Below are 22667 nucleotides of genomic sequence, written 5' to 3'. Positions count from 1 at the left end.
GCCCCAGCTGGAGTATTGGTGCACATTCTGGGCAACACACTTTAGGAAGGATGTCAAGGCCTTAGAGAGGGTGCAGTGGGGATTTACTAGAATTGTACCAGAGATGAAAGACTTCAGTTACATGGAGCGACTAGAGAAAGTAGGGCTGTTCTCCATAGAGCAGATAAGTTAAGAGGAAATTTCACACAGGTGTTCAAAATCTTGAAAGGTTTTGATAGAATAAATAAGGAGAAACTGTTTCCAATGACAGGACGGTCGGTAACCAGAGGACACAGCTTTAAGATAATTGGCAAAAGATCCCGAGGTGACATGAGAAAAAAATGACACAGCGAGTTGTTTTTATCTGGAATGAACTGCCTGAAAAGGTGGTGGAAGCAGATTCAATTACAACATGCAAAAGAGAATTGAATAATACTTGAAAAGAACAAATTGCCTGAGCTATGAGGAAAGAGCAGGGCAGTCATACTAATTGGTAGCTCTTTCCAGGAGCCGACACAGGCACGATGGGCTGAATGGCCTCCCTCTGTGCTGCATGATTCTATAATATCACTAAACATATTCACACATTACGATACATACTCACACATCACTAAATATATGCATACACCACTAAACACACACAATTTATTAAATGCACATGATCAAACATATACACACATCACTGAATACACACAAACACAATTAAACATACACACAAGAAACATACTGATACACTGTTGAATATACTCACACATGATTTAATTTATTTACCATTATCTGTGCATACTCACAAGCCACAAAACATCCTCACATGCAGTTAAACATCATCATCATCGTAGGCAGTCCCTCAGAATCGACTCTATAAATGAGTCCTTAGGTGGCTGAACAGTCCAATACGAGAACCACAGTCCCTGTCACAGGTGGGGCAGATAGTCATTGAGGGAAGGGGTGGGTGGGACTGGTTTGCCGCAGGCTCTTTCCGCTGCCTGCGGTTGGTTTCTGCATGCTCTCGGCGATGAGACTCGAGGTGCTCAGCACCCTCCCAGATGCACTTCTTCCACTTAGAGCAGTCTTTGGCCAGGGACCCGCTGGTGTCAGTGGGGATGTTGCCCTTTATCAGGGAGGCTTTGAGGGTGTCCTTGTAATGTTTCCTCTGCCCATCTTTGGTTCGTTTGCCGTGAAGGAGTTCCAAGTAGAGTGCTTGCTTTGGGAGTCTTGTGTCTGGCATGCGAACAGACACGATGTTAAATGCAGACTGCCTCAAACATGCTCACACATCATCATACGTTTCACTGCAGAGGTTTACTGTACATTGCAAACACATGAAAAAAAGACTTGCATTTATATAGCACCTTTCATGACCACTGGATGTCTCAAAGCGCTTTACAGCCAATGGAGTACTTTTGGAGTATAGTCACTATTGCAATGTGGGAAACACGGCAGCCAACATGTGCACAGCAAGCTCTCACAAACAACAATGTGATAATGCCCAGATAATCTGTTTTAGTGATGTTGATTGAGGGATAAATATTGGCCAGGACACGGGGGATAACTCCCCTGCTCTTCTTCGAAATAGTGCCATGGGATCTTTCACGTCCACCTGAGAGGGCATAACGTCTCATCTGAAAGATATGGTGTAATTATGTAAATGTTGTCACTTTTGTATGACCTCAGCCTGATAATAATCAGACACAACTTTCAAGGTTTTCTCACGCCCCACCTCAAACTAAATGACTTTACTCAACACTTTACTTATGAAAACCTTACTTCATTAAGTCCCGTATTTAGAAAGCTGCCAAATGATTGTTAAAAAGGATAATACTGAATAGAATACACAGCTTAACACAATTTTGCAACATAATACATCAAATTATCTATGAGTAATTTGACAAAACAACACTTAATAGGTAAGGTTGAACTATGACCTACAGCAGTGTATACATTTATTCCGCTCCACTCCCCACCCATCCCTATAACCGCAGAAGAATCACTGACATTTACAGCACAGAAGGAAACATTCAGCTATTGTGTCTATGCTGACTGTTTGCTATAGCAATCCAAAACTAATCCCACTGCCCTGCTGTCTCCCGAAAGCCCTGTATCTTCTTCTGCTTCAAATATTTCATTTAACAGTTGCTGTGTTCTTTGCCTCAGCCACTCTCTCTGGCAAAGAATTCCATGCTCCAACAATACTCAGTGTGAAGACATTTCTCCTAATCTCTTTCCTCACTCTATTGCTGAAAATTTTACATTGTTGATCACTCAGCAATGATTCCCTATTCATGTGATCAAAACCATTCATACTATTAAAAAACCTCTATCAAATCCCCTCTCATCCTTCTCTGCACCACTGGAAATAGTCCCAATATCTATCTCATGTCTTTCCAAATAACTATTATATAATGATTATTAATAATATGTCCCATCCGTGGCATCACCCTGGTGAAAAGATTGGATAGGCTGGGTTTAAAGATTGCATAGGCTGGGGTTGTTTTACTTGGAACAGAGGAGGCTGAGGGGAGACCTTATTGAGGTGTATATAATTATGAGGGGCCGAGATCATCATCATCATCATAGGCAGTCCCTCGGAATCGTGGAAGACTTGCTTCCACTCTTAACATGAGTTCTTAAGTGGCTGAACAGTCCAATACGAGAACCACAGACTCTGTCACAGGTGGGGCAGATAGTTGTTGAGGGAAGGGGTGGATGGGGCTGGTTTGCTGCGCGCTATTTCTGCTGTCCGCGCTTGATTTCTGCATGCTCTCGGCAATGAGACTCGAGGTGCTCAGCACCCTCCCGGATGCACTTCCTCCACTTAGGGCGGTCTTTGGCCAGGGACTCCCAGGTGTCATTGGGGATGTTGCACTTTATCAGGGAGGCTTTGAGCGTGTCCTTGTAAAGTTTCCGCTGCCCACCTTTGGCTCATTTGCCGTGAAGGAGTTCCGAGTAGAACATTTGCTTTGGGAGTCTCGTGTCTGGCATGCAAACTATGTGGCCTGCCCAGCAGAGCTGATCAAGTGTGGTCAGTACTTTGTTGCTGGGGATGTTGGCCTGGACAAGGACGCTAACATTGGTGCGTCTGTCCTTCCAGGGGATTTGTAGGATAATGCGGAGACATCGTTGGTGGTCTTTCTCCAGCAACTTGAGGTGTCTCCTGTACATGATCCATGTTTCTGATCCTTACAGGAGGAGGTATATTACTACAGCCCTATAGACCATGAGCTTGGTGATAGTTTTGAGGGCCTGGTCTTCAAACACTCTTTTCCTCAGGCAGCCGAAGGCTGCACTGGCGCACTGGAGGCGGTGTTGGATCTCGTCATCAATGCCTGCTCTTGTTCATAAGAGGCTCCTGAGATAAGGAAAATGGTCCACGTTGTCCAGGGCTGCACCATGGATCTTGATGACTGGGGGACAGTGCTGTGCGGCGAGGACAGGTTGGTGGAGGACCTTTGTCTTTGTGACGTTTAGCGTAAGGCCCATGTTTTCGTATGCATCAGTAAGTACGTCGACTATGTCCTGAAGTTCAGCCTCTGTGTGTGCGCAGATGCAGGCATCATCCGTGTACTGTAGCTTGATGACAGAGGTTGGGGTGGTCTTGGATCTGGTCTGGAGACAGCGAAGGTTGAACAGGTTCCCACTGGTTCTGTAGTTTAGTTCCACCCCAGCGGGGAGATTGTCAACTGTGAGGTGGAGCATGGCAGCGAGGAAGATTGAGAAGAGGGTTGGGGCAATGGCGCAGCCCTACTTGACCTCGGTCCGGAGGTGGATTGGGTCTGTGATGGATCTGTTGGTAAGGATCATGGCCTGCATGTCTAGATAGAGTGGCCTAGATAGAGTGGATAGGAAGGACCTATTTCTCTTAACAGAGGGATCAATAACAAGGGGGCATAGATTTAAAGTCATTGGAGGGAGGTTTATAGGGGATTTGAGGGGAATTCTTTTCACCCAGAGGGTGGTCTGGAACTCACTGCCCGAAAGGGTGGTAGAGGCAGAAACCCTCACCACATTTAAAAAGTACTCAGATGTGCAATTGAAGTGCCATAACCTACAGGGCTATGGACCAAGAGTTGGAAAGTGGGATTAGGCTGGATGGTTTTTTGTTGGCTGGCGACATGATGGGCCGAAATGGCCTCCTTCCGTGCTGTAAATTTCTATGATTTCTATGGGTTCTATTAATATATCCTATATGCTCCCAAAAGCTTTAATGTCTGCTCAACAGTGGGCCAGTGCTCTCCTGGTTCAAATTCCACTCCCGAGATTTGAGCACATAATCTGAGCTGACACTTTAGTGCAGTACTGAGGGAGTGGTGCCCTGTTAGACATGCCGTTTTCCAGATGAGACGATAAACCGAAGCTTTGTCTTCTCTCTCAGCTGGATATATAAAGGTCCCATGGCACTATTCGAAGAACAGCAGGGCAGTTCTCCCCGGTGTCCTGGCCAATTTTTATCCCTCAACCAACGCCACAAAAACAGATTAACTGGTCACTGTCAAGTTGCTGTTTGTGGGAGCTTGCTGTGCACAAATTGGCTGCCGCATTTCCTACATTACAACAGTGACAATACTTCAAAAGTACTTAAGTGGCTGCAAAGAACATAAGAACATAAGAACATAAGAATTAGAAACAGGAGTAGGCCATCTAGCCCCTCGAGCCTGCTCCGCGATTCAACAAGATCATGGCTGATCTGGCTATGGACTCAGCTGCACTTACCCGCCCGCTCCCCGTAACCCTTAATTCCCTTATTGGTTAAAAATCGATCTATCTGTGACTTGAATACATTCAATGAGCTCGCCTCAACTGCTTCCTTGGGCAGAGAATTCCACAGATTCACCACCCTCTGGGTGAAGTAATTCCTTCTCAACTCGGTTTTAAATTGGCTCCCACGTATTTTGAGGCTGTGCCCCTTAGTTCTAGTCTCCCCGACCAGTGGAAACAACCTCTTTGGGCTTTGGAAACAAGGGCTTTGGAGTATCCTGAGGTTATGAAAGGCGCTATATAAATGCAAGTCTTATTTCCATTTCAAGATGCTTCTTAAAAACTTCTTTGACTAAGCTTTTGGTCATCAATCCTAATGTTTCTTTCTTTGCCTCAGTGTCAATTTTTTTTCTGAGTACGTTCATGTAAAGCGCTTTGGGACCTTTCACTACCTTAAAGGCGAGTTATAAATGTAGGCTGCTGTTGTTGTTATAGGTCTCTCTGTTAATCTACTTCCTTCAGTGTCTTTCCATTGAATGTAAACTCCCATTCCTTGATCCTTCCCCTCACTCTTATCTACGTTAAATTACATCTGCCAATATCTGCCCATTCTACTAACCGTATGTTTTCCTGAAATCTTTCACAGTCGTAGATTCATAGAGCACAGAAGGAGGCTATTCAACCCATCCTGCCTGTGCCTCCTCGCTGTTTGCCAAACCTCCTACTTTATGTCTTTAGCAAAGTTTGAGATTGTGTTCCCTATACTAAGTTCAAATACCTATACACCAAGAACCAATGCACAGCCAGTACTGACACCCGAGGGTACACCATTTCCAACTCTTTTCCAGACCAAGGCACATCTTGTTACCCTAACTCCCCTGTTTGTCAACCGACTTTTTATCCATTCTGCTACATTTCCTCTCATAATGCACTCCTGGAGTTTTCTAACAAGCCTCTTGTGAGACACTTTATTGAACACCTTCTGAAAATCCATGGATGCTGCATCAATGCATTCCTTTTATGTATTCATTGGGTCACTTGTGCAAAAAGCTCAGTTGAATTTGTCAAACACAACTTGCCTCTAAGACAAAAGCAAAATACAGCGGATGCTGGAGTCTGGAATAAAAACAGAAAATGCTGGAAATCTCAGCAGGTCAGGCAGCATCTGTGGAGAGAAAAACAGAGTTAATGTTCAAGGTTGAAGACCCTTCGTCAGAATTGGAGAGTGTTTGAAAAGAACAGATTCTTAACAAGCACTGAAAGGGGGAGGGGAAGAAAGAACAAAAGGGAAGGTCTGTGATAGGTTGGAAGGCAGGAGAGATTAGAGAGACAAAAGGGATGATGGTCCAAATTCAAATGGTAATGCCAGGAGTTAGAAAATCATTAATCAAGATAGGGTGTGAATGGCGGGATACTGACCAACTGCCATTAGAGACAAGGAGAAAAAAAAGAAACAGGGGCGGGATAGGGAGGTGATGCAGGAAAGGGAGCCAAAGATTGGCAGCAGTTACGCACTGAAATTTTTGAACTCGATGTTGAGTCCAGAAGGCTGTAAAGTGCCTAAACAAAAGATGAGGTGCTGTTCCTTGAGGTTACATTGAGCTTCGTTGGAACAGTGCAGGAGGCCTAGGACAGAGAGGTCAGAGTGGAATGCAGTGGAGAATTAAAGTGACAGGCGACCGGAAGCTTAGGGTCACACATGCGGGCTGAACGAAGCTGTTCCGCAAAGCGATCATCCAATCTATATTTGGTCTCCCAAATGTACAGGAGACCATATCGTGAACAGCGAATATAGTATACTATGTTGAAAGAAGTACAAGTAAATCGCTGTTTCATCTGGAAGGAGTATTTGGGGCCCTGGATAATGGGAAGGGAGGTGGTAAAAGGGCAGGTGTTGCATCTCCTGTGCTTGCATGGAAAGGTGTCATGGGAAGGGGAGGGGGTGCTGGCTGTGACTGCGGAATTGACCAGGGTGTCGCGGGGGGAGCAGTCCCTTCGGAAAGCTGAAAGGGGAGGGGAAGGGAATATGTAATTGGTGGTGGGATCACGCTGGAGGTGGCAGAAATGACGAAGGATGATCTGTTGAACGTGGAAGCTGGTGGGGTGAAATGTGAGGACAAAGGGAACCCTGTCATGGTTCTGAGAAGGAGTGGAAGGGGTGAGAGCAGAGGTGCAGGAAATAGAACAGACATGGTCGAGGGCCATGTTAACCATGGCAGGGAGGAATCCTCTGTTGAGGAAAAAGGAAGGCACTAGGTGAAAGGTGGCGTCGTCAGAGCAGATGCGACGGAGATGGAGAAACTGGGAGAACGGAATGGAGTCCTTACAGGATGCGAGGTGGGAGGAAGTGTAGCTGTGGGAGTCAGTGGGCTTATAGTAGATATTGGTCAAAAGCCTATTCCCAGAAAAGGAGACGGAGAAGTCGAGGAAGGGAAGTCGGAGATGGACCATGTGAAGGTGAGGGAAGGGTGGAAATTGGATGCAAAGTGAATGAAATTCTCTAGTTCAGGGCGAGAGCAGGAAACGGTGCCGATACAGTCATCAATGTACCGGAAAAAGAGGTGAGGGAGGGGACCCGAGTAGGACTTGGACCCGAGTAGGACTGGAACAAAGAATGTTCCACATATCCCACAAAAAGGCAGGCATAGCTAGGACCCATACGGGTTCCCATAGCAACACTTTTAATTTGAAGGAAGTGTGTGGAGTTAACATAAGAACATAAGTAATAGGAACAGGAGTAGGCCATACGGCCCTCAAGAAGTTGTTCAATGTGAGAACAAGTTCAGCCAGGCGGAGGAGGTTGGTGGTGGATGGGGATTTCTTAAGAGCTGGCTATCCTTGATTAACCCAGCCATTTCTAAATATTTATTAATTTGATCGCAAATGATGGATTGAGAGTTTACCAACACGAGTGCGACACAATATTGCTCTTTTTTTTCCATTTGTGATCTTAATTGGACTGTGTTTAACTCACAAATTCTCCATTTAATCCGTGTCAAACGTGTTACAATTTCCTACTGTTTATATTAAACTGTGAAGTGATAGTTTTCCCAACTCGGTTTTTTTTGTTGAAGAATGCATAGTGTAAATTAGCTGCATGAAATGAAATTCAACAACTTGAATGCGAAAGCGGTTAGCAGCAATCATAATAATAATTATTATCAATTTGGACTCCCGGGGAGGCAAAAAAAATTCAGTGAAAGGGCGTGTCCTGCAGTCAAGCATGGCACGCCCTTTGAATCTCATTGTCTGTCTGTGCTGTCGGTCCACACCTTAATTTTCCATGCGGCTTATTGATTGGACGAAGCCCTGTCAATCAAAGCGTCCAGGCTCCCGGCAAAGGCCTCCTTCGGGTTGCCATTGGCCGTTGGGGGTGTCAATCACGCCCCATTCTCTGGGACACCTTGCTTCCACCTCGCTGATAATATTGGAGCAGATACAGGAATATAATAAAAATATCAGGAACAAGGGGGAACACACGGGCGAGGAGGACAGTGCAGACCTTGAGCTAACAGAGGAATAAAAAAAACAACATATGTAAAAAATAATTGCACTGGAGGGCTGGAAGAGAAGTGCCGGGATAGGGATTCAAAATGACTTTTGTGTGGACCGCTCGCCTGCGCTTCTGCCGCCTCGTCTTGCTGAACTTTCTCCTGCACAGTCGCGGCAGCGCTGCTAATGAAGGTGAGCAACCGGCTGAAGCCCTGGGAGAGGGGGGATACACGGGAGACAGGGGGAGAGAGGGGGGATACAGGGGGAGAGAGGGGGGATACAGGGGGCGAGAGGGGGATCCAGGGGGAGAGAGGGATCCAGGGGGAGAGGGGGGATACAGGGGGAGAGGGAGGAGACAGGGGGAGAAGGGGGGATACAGGAGGAGAGGGGGAGAGAGGGGGTATACAGGGGGAGAGGGGGGATTCAGGGGGAGACAGGGAGGATATAGTTGGAGACAAGGGGGATACAGGGGTAGGGAGGAATGCAGGGGGAGAGGGGGGTTACAGGGGGGAGAGGGGGATACAGGAGGAAGAGGGGGGATACAGGAGGAAGAGGGGAGACGGGGGATACAGGGGGAATTCAGTGCTGGGGGTGTGAACGGTCTGCAGGGTTTGTGCAGTGAGGTCTGTCTGTGTGTGAGAGAGAGAGAGTTTGGGGGTGACCTGTCCCCTCTCCCACTCTGCCTGCTGTTGCACAGGTTAGTGAGACTTTAACCTGTGCAATGTGCTTCAGCGAACAGGGTTGGCTGTGTGTGTGTGTGATTTCACGGGGCTGCGTTAGAGGAGCTGGCACTAAGTAGCGAGACCGGCAGTACAATTTTTAAGTCTGTTTTAAGCCTGTTTTAGCCCCTGTGAGTGTGTATGGGAGAGTGAGTGTATATACGTGAGAGTGTGTTTATGAGAGAGAGAGTGAGTGTGTGTATGAGGGAGTGAGTGTGTGTGTATGTGAGAGTGAGTAAGTGAGTGTGTGTGCGTGTGTATGTATGGGACAGTGAGTGTGTATGGGAGTGTATGCACTATGACAAGACCACTCAATTACAAAATCTCTATTTCAGTATTTGGGAAATTACATGTCGAGCAGGTGGAGAACTTGCGCTGCTTGGATAACATTCTCTTAGTATCTGAAAATTGAAATATCTTGCCTTTCTGAATGCTCTAATATATCTCTGCTCTGCAAACCAACCAGATTGAGGTGCTTCCAGCATCGTTTATTCTGGGCTTCTCTCTGCCAATTTGTTCAATGTTTGAGATTGCTCCGAGAGCACTGAACAGACGAGGTTCCTTATTCCCGTGCAGGGGGGAGATATTTCAAGGTGGTTGGGGGGAATGCAATGAACAGAAATGTTGGTGGAATGGATTTATTTCGGAGTGTCTTGTAGTCTAAAGATTGAGTCAGTGACGGGCAGAGATACGATGGTCGGGGTAGGTGGTAATGGAAGAGTTAAATCCGACACTTGGCCCGTCTTTTTCCGGTCAGAGGTTACTTTGTATCCTGTCAAAATGTACATAATGTAAATCAGTTCTTTGTCTCCGAACACCCATTAAAATTGAGACGTGGCAGATGAATAGATGCGAGGAGGAAATACCAACCCCTCTCTTCATCCTCTGTTTACGTGTGTTTTATATCAATATAAGATTATTTTTTTGCAAAATGCATTGCTCCACCTGCATGTATCACCTTCCCCATAAAGACAGATGGATTTGTGTGTTGGATTTGCTTTTAATAATAACGCATATTATTGTGGGTCTGGTTGTTGCTGATTTGCCCGGGCATGTTTGTGTTGTTTTGGGCTGCGCCTTTCGTCCCATGTCGGTTTGGAAGCTGACGGTTATTGAAAATAGTTGTGATCAATCAGTGTATACAAACAGCACGCAATGAGCATCAGTCCCGCAGACAGGTGCTGGTTGGCGATGCACTGATAACGAGCAGCACCAGACATCCGAGAGCAGAGCCAGACTGGGGACAGTTAATGTTTCAATTACACCAAGTGTCATTTTCAAACGCCGGGGACATTCATTATGGTTAAAGGGACAACAACTTTCTTTTGCTCAAGGAATCTTGGGGACGTTGTGATTGAGGAATAGTGACGATAGTTAGCTTCCTGCAAACCTTTGCTTTAATTAACACGTTGAACAAGCAACAAACTTAGTTACATTATCTGGACTTTCCAGTCCAATGTCCTTCGACCCAGTGCGTCCCATAATGGAGAATAAAAGTCTTCTCGTTAGACACCCATATCGAATGCTTCACACTTAATGCACCTTGGAATGTTTTTATTTAAAAAAAACTGGATGTGACCAAGATCCGATTACTCTTTGTCAAGCCATCTTTGTGCACATGCAAACATCAACAGATTATATTCTGTTGTTTTAAGCTGGTGCTTACAAGCTTATTTTAGTCAAAATAACGTGTGTGTTTATACAAAAATGACACATCCTGAAATCTCACCAGGGCCCCCAATGATCAGCACTCAATCGGTGAAAATATTGCACATTTCGGTATCACCAGCTAGATACACACCTGCCTACACTGAACAGCTCGCGGTATATCTCCACAGTTGGCTGGTGGGTTACAATGGTAATATTTTTGAGACGGAGGGGAGTTACATAGCCCGCCCCTTCTCCAAATCGAGCCCTGTGTCTGAAGTACAGAGCCCTGTACACACAGCCTTGTGTCTGAGGTACAGAGCCCTGTACACACAGCCTTGTGTCTGAAGTACAGATCCTGTACACACAGCCTTGTGTCTGACGTACGGAACCCTGTACACAAACAGCCCTGTGTCTGAGGTACTGAACTGTGCATACACAGCTGTGTCTGACGGACAGAACCCTGCACACACAGCCCTGTGCCTGATGTACAGAACCCTGCACACACAGCTCTGTGACTGAGATACAGACCCTATACACATAGCCCTAGGTCTGATATACAGAACCCTGTACACACAGCCCTGTGTCTGACGTACTGAAACACAGACTGAGATCTGTGCTGGCAGGCTAAATACACCTCTAGGGCTCTGCTTACCAGCTTCCAACTGTGAGAGATTTTTTAATTTAACTTAGGGATGTCTCGATGGGATGCCCCCCCTCCCCCCCAGCTCTTTAACTGTTTAAAAAGTCTTCAAGTTCCCAAATTCAGCTCCACGCTGGCTGAAACTATCTGCTGGTGGTTTCACACTGCTAGCAAAGTGTTGAACTGACAGTACAGTCGTGCCGTGCATCTTGTTTGAAAACCGCCTCTCGTGCTCTGGAATGACCTACTGCTACAACAACATGGCTTGCACAGAATTTACAGCATCGAACCAGGCCATTCAGCTCCTGCTCCATGCTCCACACAAACCTCCTCTCGTCCAACTTCATCTGCCCCTCTCAGCATATCCTTCGATTCCTTTCTCCCTTCTGTTCTTATCTAACTTCCCTTTTAATACATATCTGCTATTCGCCTCAACCATTCCCTGTGGTAGCGAGATCCACATTCTCACCTCTCTCTTGGTAAAGAAGTTTCTCCTGAATTCCTCATTGGACTTATTAGTGGCTATATTATATTGATGTCCCTTAGTTCTGGTCTCCCCCACAAGTGGAACATTTTCTCTGCATGTACCCTATCGAACCCCTTCATAATTTAAGACCTCTAAGAGAAAAGAGACGCAGCCTTTTCTGTCTTTCCTGACAGTTATCACCTCCGGGACTTGCTGTGACCGGAGAACCCATGTTCGCATGCCTCTGTTCAGAGGACAGTGTCTGAGTGGAATACCATCTTGGCATTCGACCAGATGGTCTTAATAGATCTTCAGTCCTCTGGTGATTCGCGTCTACGTCATTCAATTCACGTTGAGCTGGACTCTGACTGATCCTTGCAGCCCAGTGGCTGTCTTGTGTATCTCCGCTTCCTTCCGAATATTTGCAGCACTTATTCTGCATCATTATTCTCGGCTTGCATGTTCCAGACTGTTTTGCATCTGTACTATTTGCTGGTCGTTCCAGTAATGCATTCCTTTATTCCACGAGGCAGTATTTATACAAATTGTCAGCTTCGCTGGCACAGTTTATTTTCATCTGCAAATTTGTACCTTTTTTCAGTCTACATAATTTCAGGTGTTCGTTCTTTGCAGGCAATTGCAAAATAATAAATCGTGGAAATCTCAGCACAGAAGGAGGCCATTCGGTCCATTGTGCCTGTGCATCGTTCGCTCCACCTCAGAGCTGGGCATTTTTAATCCCATTTTCCAGCACTTTCCACATGTGCTTTCATATTTTTCTTCAAGTGTTTATCTAAATTCCTTCTTAAAAGTCTCAGACTTGGCTCAGTGGGTAGCCTTGCCTTTGAGGCAAAAGGTCGTGCGTTCAAGTCCTACTCCAGCAACTTGAACACATAACCTCGGCTGACGCTCCCCGTGTAGTACTGAGGGAGTGCCGCGCAGTCGGAGGTGCCGTTTATCAGATGCGACATTAAACTGAGGCCCGGTCTGCCCTGTCGATGGATGTAAACGATCCACCGGCACTTCTCGAAGAAGATCAGGGGACTTCTCCTTCGTGTCCTGGCCTAAATGTATCCCCTCAAGCAACACCTAAAACAGATCGCCTGTTCATTTATTTCACTGCTGTTTGGGTGCTTGCTGTGTGCAAACTGGCTGCTGCCCTTCCTACACAGTGACTATACTTCAAAAGTACTTGTGAAGCTCTTTGGGAAGTTTGTGAAAGGCGCTATATAAATGTAAGTTTTTCTTTTCTCTAAATGTCATATTGGTTTCATTAGCTACTTGTGTTAATACATTCCCTATAAATGTAACCCATATCGGATAGCCAGTCAATTATAATTATACAAAACAGAAATGGAATAAATGTTGTCCTGTGATCGTCTAATTTGGTCGAAAGGTTAGAGTTCACAGCCACCCCGGTGACAGTTGAGAGAAACAGGATGGTGCTTTCTGTTCTTGCGCCCGGATTTTACTGAACTGCAGATTGGATCAAGGTGGGCAAGTGGACAAAGACATCAAACAATTGGTGGCTCGCTTGGTAATTGCACTGTTTGGTGTGGACCTGAACAGTGCACATTAGGACAATCTGGTGTCTAATCCCCGGGGAGGTATTGCGATAGCTGATCTCGACCAGGGTACCAACAGGGCTACTGAACATCCCTGACCTAAGGAGGGTGGAAAAAAAAATCAGAGTTCTTGTTCTTGATTATTATCAAGCAACCCCTGTTGGAAAGTGACTGTGTGTGAATTCTGGAAAGGACGTGTTGGGATTGGCTCTGTCACCAGCTCCCGTGTTGGTGTGGTTTGCTTACGTTGACAGGTGGGCTCGTACGTGAGGAGTGGTCATTGGGTGATGTACTCCAGGAAGATATTTACCTGTGGAACCAAACCGAGTCTATGTCTTCAGGAGAAACGGAGGAAAACTATCTTGATGAAAATCTAAAAGTAGGGAAGTCCTGCTACAACTGTACAGGACGTTGGTGAGACCACAACTGGAGTACTGCGGCAGTTTTGGTCTCCTTATTTAAGGAGGGATATACAGGTCATACTTTGGAAATCCGACAACCTTGGGACCGAGACCATGACGGGTTTTGGACTTTTCTGGATTTCGGACTTCGCTGTTGATGCTGCCTCGCCACCCATCGACCCTCCGCTTTTCACTGCCCGCCACTTCTCGTCGACCGCGGCACCCCAGCGCTGCGGTTTTTATCGGTTTTCTCATCCCTCATCGCCCGATGTTGCCATCTTGGCCGCCGCAAAAATGTCTGTCGTCGGACAGCCGGATTCTACACGTTGTACCTGTACTTGCATTGGACGCAGTTTAGTGAAGGTTCATGAGGTTGTTCCTGAGATGAAGGGGTTGTCTTATGAAGAAAGGCTGAGCAGGTTGGGCCTTTACCCGTTGGAGTTTAGAAGACTGAGAGGTGATCTTATTGAAACATATAAAATTCTGAGGGGGCTTGACAGGGTCGATGCAGAGAGAATGTTTCCCCTCACGGGGGAATCTAGAACTAGGGTGCATAGTTTCAGAATAGGGGGTCAACCCCATTAAAATGGAGATGAGGGGGAATTTCTTCTGAGAGTTGTAAATCTTTGGAATTCTCTACCCCAGAGAGCTGTGGAGGCTGGGTTGTTGAATATATTTAAGGTGGAGATAGACAGAATTTTGAATGATAAGGGAGCCAAGGGTTATGGGGAGCGGGCAGGGAAGTGGAGTTGAGGCCATGATATTGAATGGTGGAGCAGGCTAGAGGGACTGCTGCTCCTAGTTCTTGTGCTCTTATCGAAATGATAGCCAAGTTAATGCATTTTTTTCCTATTGATCTGATTTGATTTTCTGGTATGTACTTCAGTATGTGCCGTGCCATGGCACAAAAGCAAATATACTGCGGATGCTGGAAATTTGAAAGAAAAACAGAGAATGCTGGAAACACTCAGCAGGTCAGGCAGCATCTGTGGCGAGAGAAACAGTGCTAACGGCCCAGATTTTGCAGTCAGCGGCGAACTAACAACTCTCGCCGTTCACTGCATGGGCGACTTGCCCATCGACTTTCTGTGGGCTTTTACACTGTGTGATTTGTGGTAATTAGAGTCACAACCGTGCAGCGCCCCCTACAGGGGATCTGGGCCCTGCGTGAACAAGGCAAGCAACGGTGTCTCCTTAACCAATTAGATTGCAGAATCCTCATTGAGACATGCAGTCTAAACCTGAAAGTTTAAGTCAGAATATTCAATTCAATGTAAAATCATGTACAGAAAGCAAAATAAAGAGGGAAAGAAAGATGGGATTAAGAGAGATGAGGAACAGAAGGTATTGGCGAGGCCACACCTGGAATACTGAGTGCAGGTTTGGTTTCCATATTTCCGAAAGGATATACTTGCTTTGGAGGCAGTTTAGAGAAGGTTCACCAGGTTGATTCTGGAGTTGAGGGATTTGACTTATGAGGAAAGGTTGAGTAGGTTGGGCCTCTACTCATTGGAATTCAGAAGAATGAGAGGTGATCTTATCGAAACATAAAAGATTATGAGGTGGCTTGACAGGGTGGATGCAGAGAGGATGTTTCCATTGATGGTGGAGACTAGAACTAGAGGGCATGAGCTTAGAATAAGGGGCCGCCCATTTAAAACTGAGACGAGGAGGCATTTCTTCTCTGAGGGTTGTAAATCTGTGGAATTCGCTGCCTCAAGAGAGCTGTGGAAGCTAGGACATTGAATAAATTTGAGACAGAAATACAGTTTCTTAAACAATAAGGGGATTAGGGGTTATGGGGAGCGGGCAGGGAAGTGGAGCTGAGTCCATGATCAGATCAGCCATGATCTTATTGATTGGCGGAGCAGACTCGAGGGACCGTATGGCCTACTCCTGTTCCTATTCCTTATGTTCTTATGTTCTTAAAAGGTTAAAAAAATAAACATTTCTAATATTTTTTTAAAAATCTCCATCAATATTTAAAATCTGAAGGATTGAGATTCCACACTTAAATTTTCAGTGTCATAAAGATTGTTTGGCAATAATTAAGACATAGCTCGCTGTTAAAAATTCCCCAACACTTAAATGGACAAGCCCTAATTTGTTCTGGCGTGTTTAGTGGGTAATAACAACAACAACAAATTGTATTTATATAGCACCTTTTAATGTAGGAAAACGTCCCAAGACTCTTCACAGGAGTATTATAAGAAACACAATTTGACACCGAATCACATAAGGAGAAATTAGTGCAGATGACCAAAAGCTTGGTCAAAGAGATAGGATTTAAGCAGTGTCTTAAAGGAGGGTAAAGAGGCGAAGAGGTTTAGGGAGGGAATTCCAGAGCAAGTACAGGAACTTGGCACCCTCCATGTGTTTGAATGCTAAGTCTCTTGGTGAGGTACCTATGTCGTGAAGCGTGTGGAGGAGCTGGGCAAATTGAACAGCGCCTTCCTGATTTCGGTTAACTGCATGTGCGGTCGCCAGATGTTGCCGTCTGATTTACTCCTTAGTAACGGTTAGCGCTGATGGCTTCACTATTAGTTCTACCGCAAAATCTGGACCAACTTTTCAGGTTTGATGACCTTTCATCAGAACCCTCCGAAGTCACTGACTTGAAATGTTGACTCTGTTTCTCTCCCTCCACAGGTGAAAAGAAGGCAAGACTTACATTTATAATGCGCCTTTCATGTCCTCGGGACATCCCAAAGTACTTTTGATGTGTTGTCGTGTAGAAAACCCGGCGGCCAATTTGCGCACAGCAAGCTCCCACAAACAGCAATGTGATCATTGGTCAGGACACCGGGGATAACTCCCCTGGTCCTCTTCGAAATAGTGCCATGGAATCTTTTACATCCACCTGAGAGAGCAGGCAGGGCCTCAGTGCTGCACTGAACTGTCAGCCTAGATGTTTTGTGCTCTAGTCTCTAGAGGGGGACGTGAACCCACAACCTCAAAAGCGAGAGTGCGCCCCACTGAGCATGGCTGACACTTGTGCTATGTAACCTTTCTGTGCCATGGTACCATTGAGTACGTGGTCAATCTGCTCCTGCTCTCTGCCAGTGCCACTTTGCTGTCGACCATTATGTGCCGTGCGAATGTGAACTGGCAACTGGCTTCCTTTCAACCTCCACAGCAAAGACTGAACAGAATGATGGAGCCAACAGATTTCTGTGTCGATCCTGTGCACTGGTGCTACAGTGTACTGTGCCACTGCACTGTCCTCGGGAGCCATTTAATTGGACATTAAAGTCTGAAGTCGGAATACTTTACTTTGTAGAATGGTGGAGGAGAGCGGGTCCAACTTTAATGTGACGTTTAATTGAATGCTCAAAGTTTAATGCTGTAAATTTGGCCGAGAATTTTCAGTCAAAGGCGGATATTTGACGCCATGATCAATGACGATGTATTGGAAATAACTTATTTTATTTTGTTCATTTCCAAGCTGTAAATGGCCTTCATTTCATTAAAGATAATTTTACCTGAAGGATTCAAATGTATCAGACTGCCCTGAAGAGATGTAGTTCAAGATTATTTGAAAAGTTAAAACGTTAATTTGGGGTTAAAAATGAATAGAAGTAACTGAGTCATTGTTTTTATAGAACAGAAATGTTCTGTGTATGAATCCATCTCGCAGAGGACAAATAATGTTATTGACGTGCTGTCAGGATGTCACTCAATGCCCACAGAAGAGATATTCAATTTAAAGATTTGCTTAAAAATAAATATATTCATTTGGGCAAAATGAGGTATAAAATGAAAGTGCTGAGATGTTTCAGCATCATTACACTGTATTAAAGTGGACCCTTGTATGTTGTTACAACTCATGAATTTGAATGGATGAAGCTTCTGCCCTCCTTACATTGCAGAACTCCTTCAGTGAATTGACATGTACAATTACAACAACAACTTGTATTTATATAGCGCTTTAACGCAGTGAAACGTCCCAAGTGCATCACAGGAATATTATGAGATGGAAAAATTAACCCAAGGCTGCTGTGGGATCTGCCCTTTCTTGTGTTGGTGAAGGGAGGGGTGAGGGGTCTGGTGGAGCCGAAGACACACACCACTGTACAGGTCCAAGTTACTGTAAGGGCTGTCACTAAGGTTGGAGCTTCCGTCATTGTGCTGCAAGTAAAGAGGTTGTAACTTGGGATGTTATCACCCTGATACGCGGTTAGTCCTATTCATTGTGCAACTGGCTGTTTGGGCCTGGGCCACCCTCAAAATTGTCTCCGTGGCTTGAGTTCGTGAACACCCACCGTGCTATTTCAGAGATGAGGGGAGGAAGAGAATGAGGCACAGAGTAGAAGCTTGGATGGATAAAGCAGTGCGAATTATCACCCCCTCCCCCCGCCGCACCCTACAATACTTCCCTAATTTGGATTAGTACCAGTAGAAGCCTACCGGGAAGGGAGAATTTTTTAAAGAAGACTTTGATTTATACAGCACCTTTCATGACCACTGGACATCTCAAACCGCTTCACAGCCACTGAAGTACTTTTGAAGTGTAGTCACTATTGTACTATAGGGAAAATAACGACTGGTGTGGTTGAGGCTAGAGAGGGAGTCAGATCATCAATTCCTCTCGGGTATCTAGGGTAATGGAACCAAGGCGGGGAGATGGAGTTAAGGTACAGATCAGCCGTGATTCAATTGAATGGGGGGAACAGGCTCGAGAGGCTGAATGGTTGACTCCTGTTTCTGTGTTGCAACATAGCAACGATGATGCATTCATTGTGTTCCTTTACAAATGTGCAAAACCCACATGACTGCCATTTGCTGGGATGGAATTACACTTGTCTGCTTTAACTCTTTTTGGAGTTTACCTGTAAAACAAAAACATTAATCGGTGCCACCCGCCCTGGATGACACACCAGACATTTACAAGGCCCTCTTTTTTTTTTCCTTTTTTTGGGTTTTTTTTGGGGCACTAAATTCAAATTTTCCTTTTTCCAGTGCCCCCTATAAAAGGAGAGGGGCTTGTCTGCTTTATAGCCATCTGTTTATTCCACGTGTTATTAATCAGGTTTAATGCGTTGTTCCAAAGGTGTTTGTATTGAGCACAGGATTTGGTGATGCAAGTCAGAATGGGGGGGATTGGGCCGAACAGTGTTTCCATAGCACCACTGATGCTCCATTTGGAATATTTCTGGAATTGGATTAGTGTGCTCAGTGAATTATTGTGTGCAGATCCTTACATGGGTGCTGCTACTTGCAATAAACTGATCACTTACGTGCGTTGAATAAAATGAAGTGGGAAACGTGGATTGAAAATTGGACAACGTGCGTATTAAATGATACACTAACTAGTAAAAGATTGCGGAGAATTACTAGCTCCTGTAAGGCGAGAATGCTTTCGGTGTATTGCATTTCCACAATGTTGTATTGCAGAGCCGTAAGGTGAGGGTTCATCCCCGATAATTGCCACGGGGGAGTTCCGATCTGAGCCGCGTCATTGTGAGAAGGCTTTCACTGCCACCGCAGAGGTGATGCGGGTGACTGTTGTCCAGTGATGTGATCTGTGGGATATTACTGTCTTTATTTCATCCTACTCGATTTCTCGTGGCGTTGCACGTGCTAAATCACAGAAGATGTTCACTTTGTGTTTTTGGTTCTCTCTGTCTCTTTTGTGTGTATATATGTTTGTTTTGTGGGGAAGATTTGGCCCCTCAGTGGACCCTTTCCCTTCTCACACACCCTCCCTCTCATTACATCCCTATCCCTTCACCTTGCCACTACCCATTCCCTTTTCCACTACCTCGTTCCCATCTCAACCTCAACTCCTTCCTCTTTGAACAATACATTCATCCCCTTGTTTCCTGCTCTCCATCTTGCTTTATTGTCACTCACTTCATCCACAACTACCCCCATTCACTTCTCCCAAGGGGGTGGTGGGGGAGGTGGCCCACCTCACCTCGCCTTTACTTTTCCCTCCTATCTGTTTCCCTTAAAGAGGCTTTGTTTGCTTTCAAAATTCAACATGTGCTTTATTAACAAAAATGAATCAAATTAGAATGAGGAAAAATCACTGCTTGCTTTTCTCTCTCTTTCACTGACCTCTCTGTCTGCTTCCCCCATCATCTCTCACGTTTTCTTATATTTTAAAACTTATAGAAAGCTGAACAAAAATTACTACGTGTGCAATCAGAACATTCATTGATTTTTCTCTCTCACGCATTCTTTTTAAAAAAAACACAATATAATCACTTTTTTGAAATTTGCCCTCTTGGTTTTTTCAACATTATTAGAAGAAAAGCTACTGAGCGGAAAGTGCCAAGAGGTAAAGAAACACATTTCTGGATAGTAGAGATGGCTGAACGGTCATGGTGTTGCCTGTGAAATTAGGAACGCAGCACACGTAGTCTCACAGACTAAGTGAGTGGGCAAAACTATGGCAGATGGAGTTTAGTATGGAGAACTGTGAGGTCATCTGCTTGAAATGAGGAAGCATATTTTCACACACACGGTAGTAAAACTCTCTTTTTCTCTCTCTCCCACGCCCAAAAGGCTGTGGATGCTAGGTCAATTCAAATTTTCAAGACTGACAAATTTTTGTTGGGTTAGGGTATGGAGGGATATAGAATATGGAGCAAAGGCAGTTAAAATAGCGCTGAGGTACAGATCAACCTTGATCTAATTGAATTGAACAAGCTTGAGGAGCTGAATGGCCTCCTCATGTTCCTTAGGAACATAAGAAATAGGAGCAGGAGTAGGCCACACAGCCCCTCAGGCCTGCTCTGCCAGTCAATGAGATCATGGCTGATCTGATTTTGGCCTTAACTCCACCTCCCTGCCTGTTCCCCATAATCCTCGACTCCCCTTGAGTTACAACTCCTCGCAAAAATATTCAGTCCAAACACGAGCTTGTGGGAGAGGCTGAGGACTTCAAGTAAATTTAACAAAGGCATTAAGTACAAAAGATGCGTACAAAGCAGTGGATAAATGTAACCATGCCATTGTGAAATAATGTAATTTTTAAACAATTTTTATTTCATTTAAGCCATTATTTTGCCTTTTCGAAATTTCAGCCACGGAGAAAAGCGGTGGATTAAAACATTTTCCGGAAGCAGTTTTAACAGTGATCAGATTGCACAATTTCGGGGTAACATTTCATGATAAAATAGCATCATTGTGTATCACACACAGCGACGCCTTTTAAGATGAAAATCCCTATCACAGCACCACCTAAAGGAATAACCGGTACTGCAGGTACTTATAATGACTAATTTTATGAATGCATGGCCCATGTATCAAATCTAATACATAAGAGTTTAAATGAAGCTGTCCTCAAACGGGGGACCACAGACCTGTTTATGGGAAAGCAGTGAATGCCTTTGCTTCGCAGCACAATAAATTCAAAAATTCCTTTTGTGGTCGGAACGGCCTATTTGAAATATATGTAGATTGACAGAGTGACTGATTATTTCACTCTGAACTGTAGGGGATACCATTGTAGGAGTAAATTGGGCCTTGAAAAAATGTATCTAGGACCTGGCGGGATCCAGATATTAACAACCTCGCTTCGCAAGATGCAAGAAGTGTTAAATTGTTTGTAACACAAAAATAAGTTCCATGGCGCAAACCACAGCTCCAGCTGCTAAACTGCAGTTCTAACAAAAAAAAAATCAAAAAAAAAACAAAAGCATCTGAACTCCATGGATAAACTGGGGTTTGTCATTCTAGTGTAATATCATCTCTCAAAGGTGTCCCAAGAGGCAAATTTCAGTGTTTCATTGCTTGTCCGTAAGAAATGCCACTCCACATTAACCGCTTGCGGACTGACTGCAGTTTAATAATTTTATTTCAAACAAATCGTTGATTAGCTTGTCTTTGAAATTTCTATGTGCTGTTTAACCTGTAAATACATCTGACAAAACAGTTTAGTTTGCACTCATTGGTCTGAGTATGTGATACTTGCTGTCTTTCCACAAGGTGTAGGTGAATGTGCTGGGGATCACGTGCATTGTCCACTGAGCAATTCAAAGCGATTGGAGTCAATTGGTAACCCTGGGCATGCTAACCTGGACGGAGCACGTGTAAAGGACACAAGTTTCGGTTCATAGAAGATTTGGTCTGTCATGAACACAAGAAGAAGAAAATGGGGTGGGAAAAAGCTCAAATTCTGACAAGTACAAAGTAAATAAATGGTGCTACCTAGTTTTGCCATGTCCCTAACTCAGCTGTCTGACGCTGATTTATAAAGAAAGATTTGGATTTATATAGCGTCTTTCACAACCACCGGATGTCTCAAAGTGCTTTTGGAATGTAATCATTCTTGTAATGTAGGAAACGCGGCAGCCAATTTGCGCAAAAGCAAGCTCCCACAAACAACAATGTGATGATGACCAGATAATCTGTTTTTTGTTATGTTCATTGAAGGATAAATATTGGCCAGGACACTGGGGATAACGCCCTTGATCCTCTTTGAAATAGTGCCATGGGATCTTTTACATCCACTTCAGAGAGCAGACAGGGCCTTGGTTGAACATCTCATCCAAAAGACAGCATCTCCAACAGTGCAGCACTCCCTCAGCAATGCACTGGTGTGTCAGCCTAGATTTTATTTTTGTGCTCAAGTCCCTGGAGTGGGACTGAACCCGCAACCTTCTGACTCCCAGGTGAGAGTGCTACCCATTGAGCTAGAGCTGACTCTTAGGAAGGACTTTGAGTTCCCAAACTGTATATTGAAGCAACTAGCATTTAGTTTTATCTGTACTAGAAATGTGTTTTACATTCACTGCAGAAGATTTTTTCAAATCTTGAGTTGTTGCAAATATGAGCTCGGAGTTTTAGTGCCTATATACAGATGTCTGGCTGCTGCATGTTGGACTGGAGAAAGCACTTAAGGTTTGAAATCAAAGGGAAAGTCACAAATGCTGCGAATCTGAAGTAAAATCTGAAAACCCTGGAATGCAGAGCGGGTCAAATAATGTCGAATAGAGACTTGGGTTAACACGAACCTTCATCAGAACTGTCTTGTTTAATGGTGAGTGATTCACGTGCGATTCATCTTTAGGGTATTGACTGCCCCTCCATCCGCTCCCATAAATATCCAGC

The 22667-nt window shown here is 44.8% G+C and overlaps 1 protein-coding gene across 2 annotated transcripts in view; it reads left to right on the top strand.

The window, feature by feature from the left end:
• Positions 1–8244: 8244 nt before the first annotated feature.
• The window catches only part of LOC139279906 (ephrin type-A receptor 7-like), a 634755-nt gene continuing 620332 nt past the window's right edge, over positions 8245–22667 (top strand). The window contains exon 1 of one of the 2 annotated variants that reach the window (XM_070899215.1): positions 8245–8358. In XM_070899215.1, the coding sequence (XP_070755316.1) occupies positions 8268–8358 (91 nt within the window). In that variant the 5' untranslated portion in view covers positions 8245–8267. The remainder of the gene's footprint in view (positions 8359–22667) is intronic. The other variant, XM_070899214.1, reaches the window with a different exon arrangement.

This window comes from Pristiophorus japonicus, chromosome 14 (genome assembly GCF_044704955.1).
Source record: "Pristiophorus japonicus isolate sPriJap1 chromosome 14, sPriJap1.hap1, whole genome shotgun sequence".
In the NCBI taxonomy this organism is placed as follows: Eukaryota; Metazoa; Chordata; class Chondrichthyes; family Pristiophoridae; genus Pristiophorus; species Pristiophorus japonicus.
The sequence above is the reverse complement of the archived record's forward strand: the minus strand, read 5'-3'. Positions and strand labels throughout refer to the sequence as shown.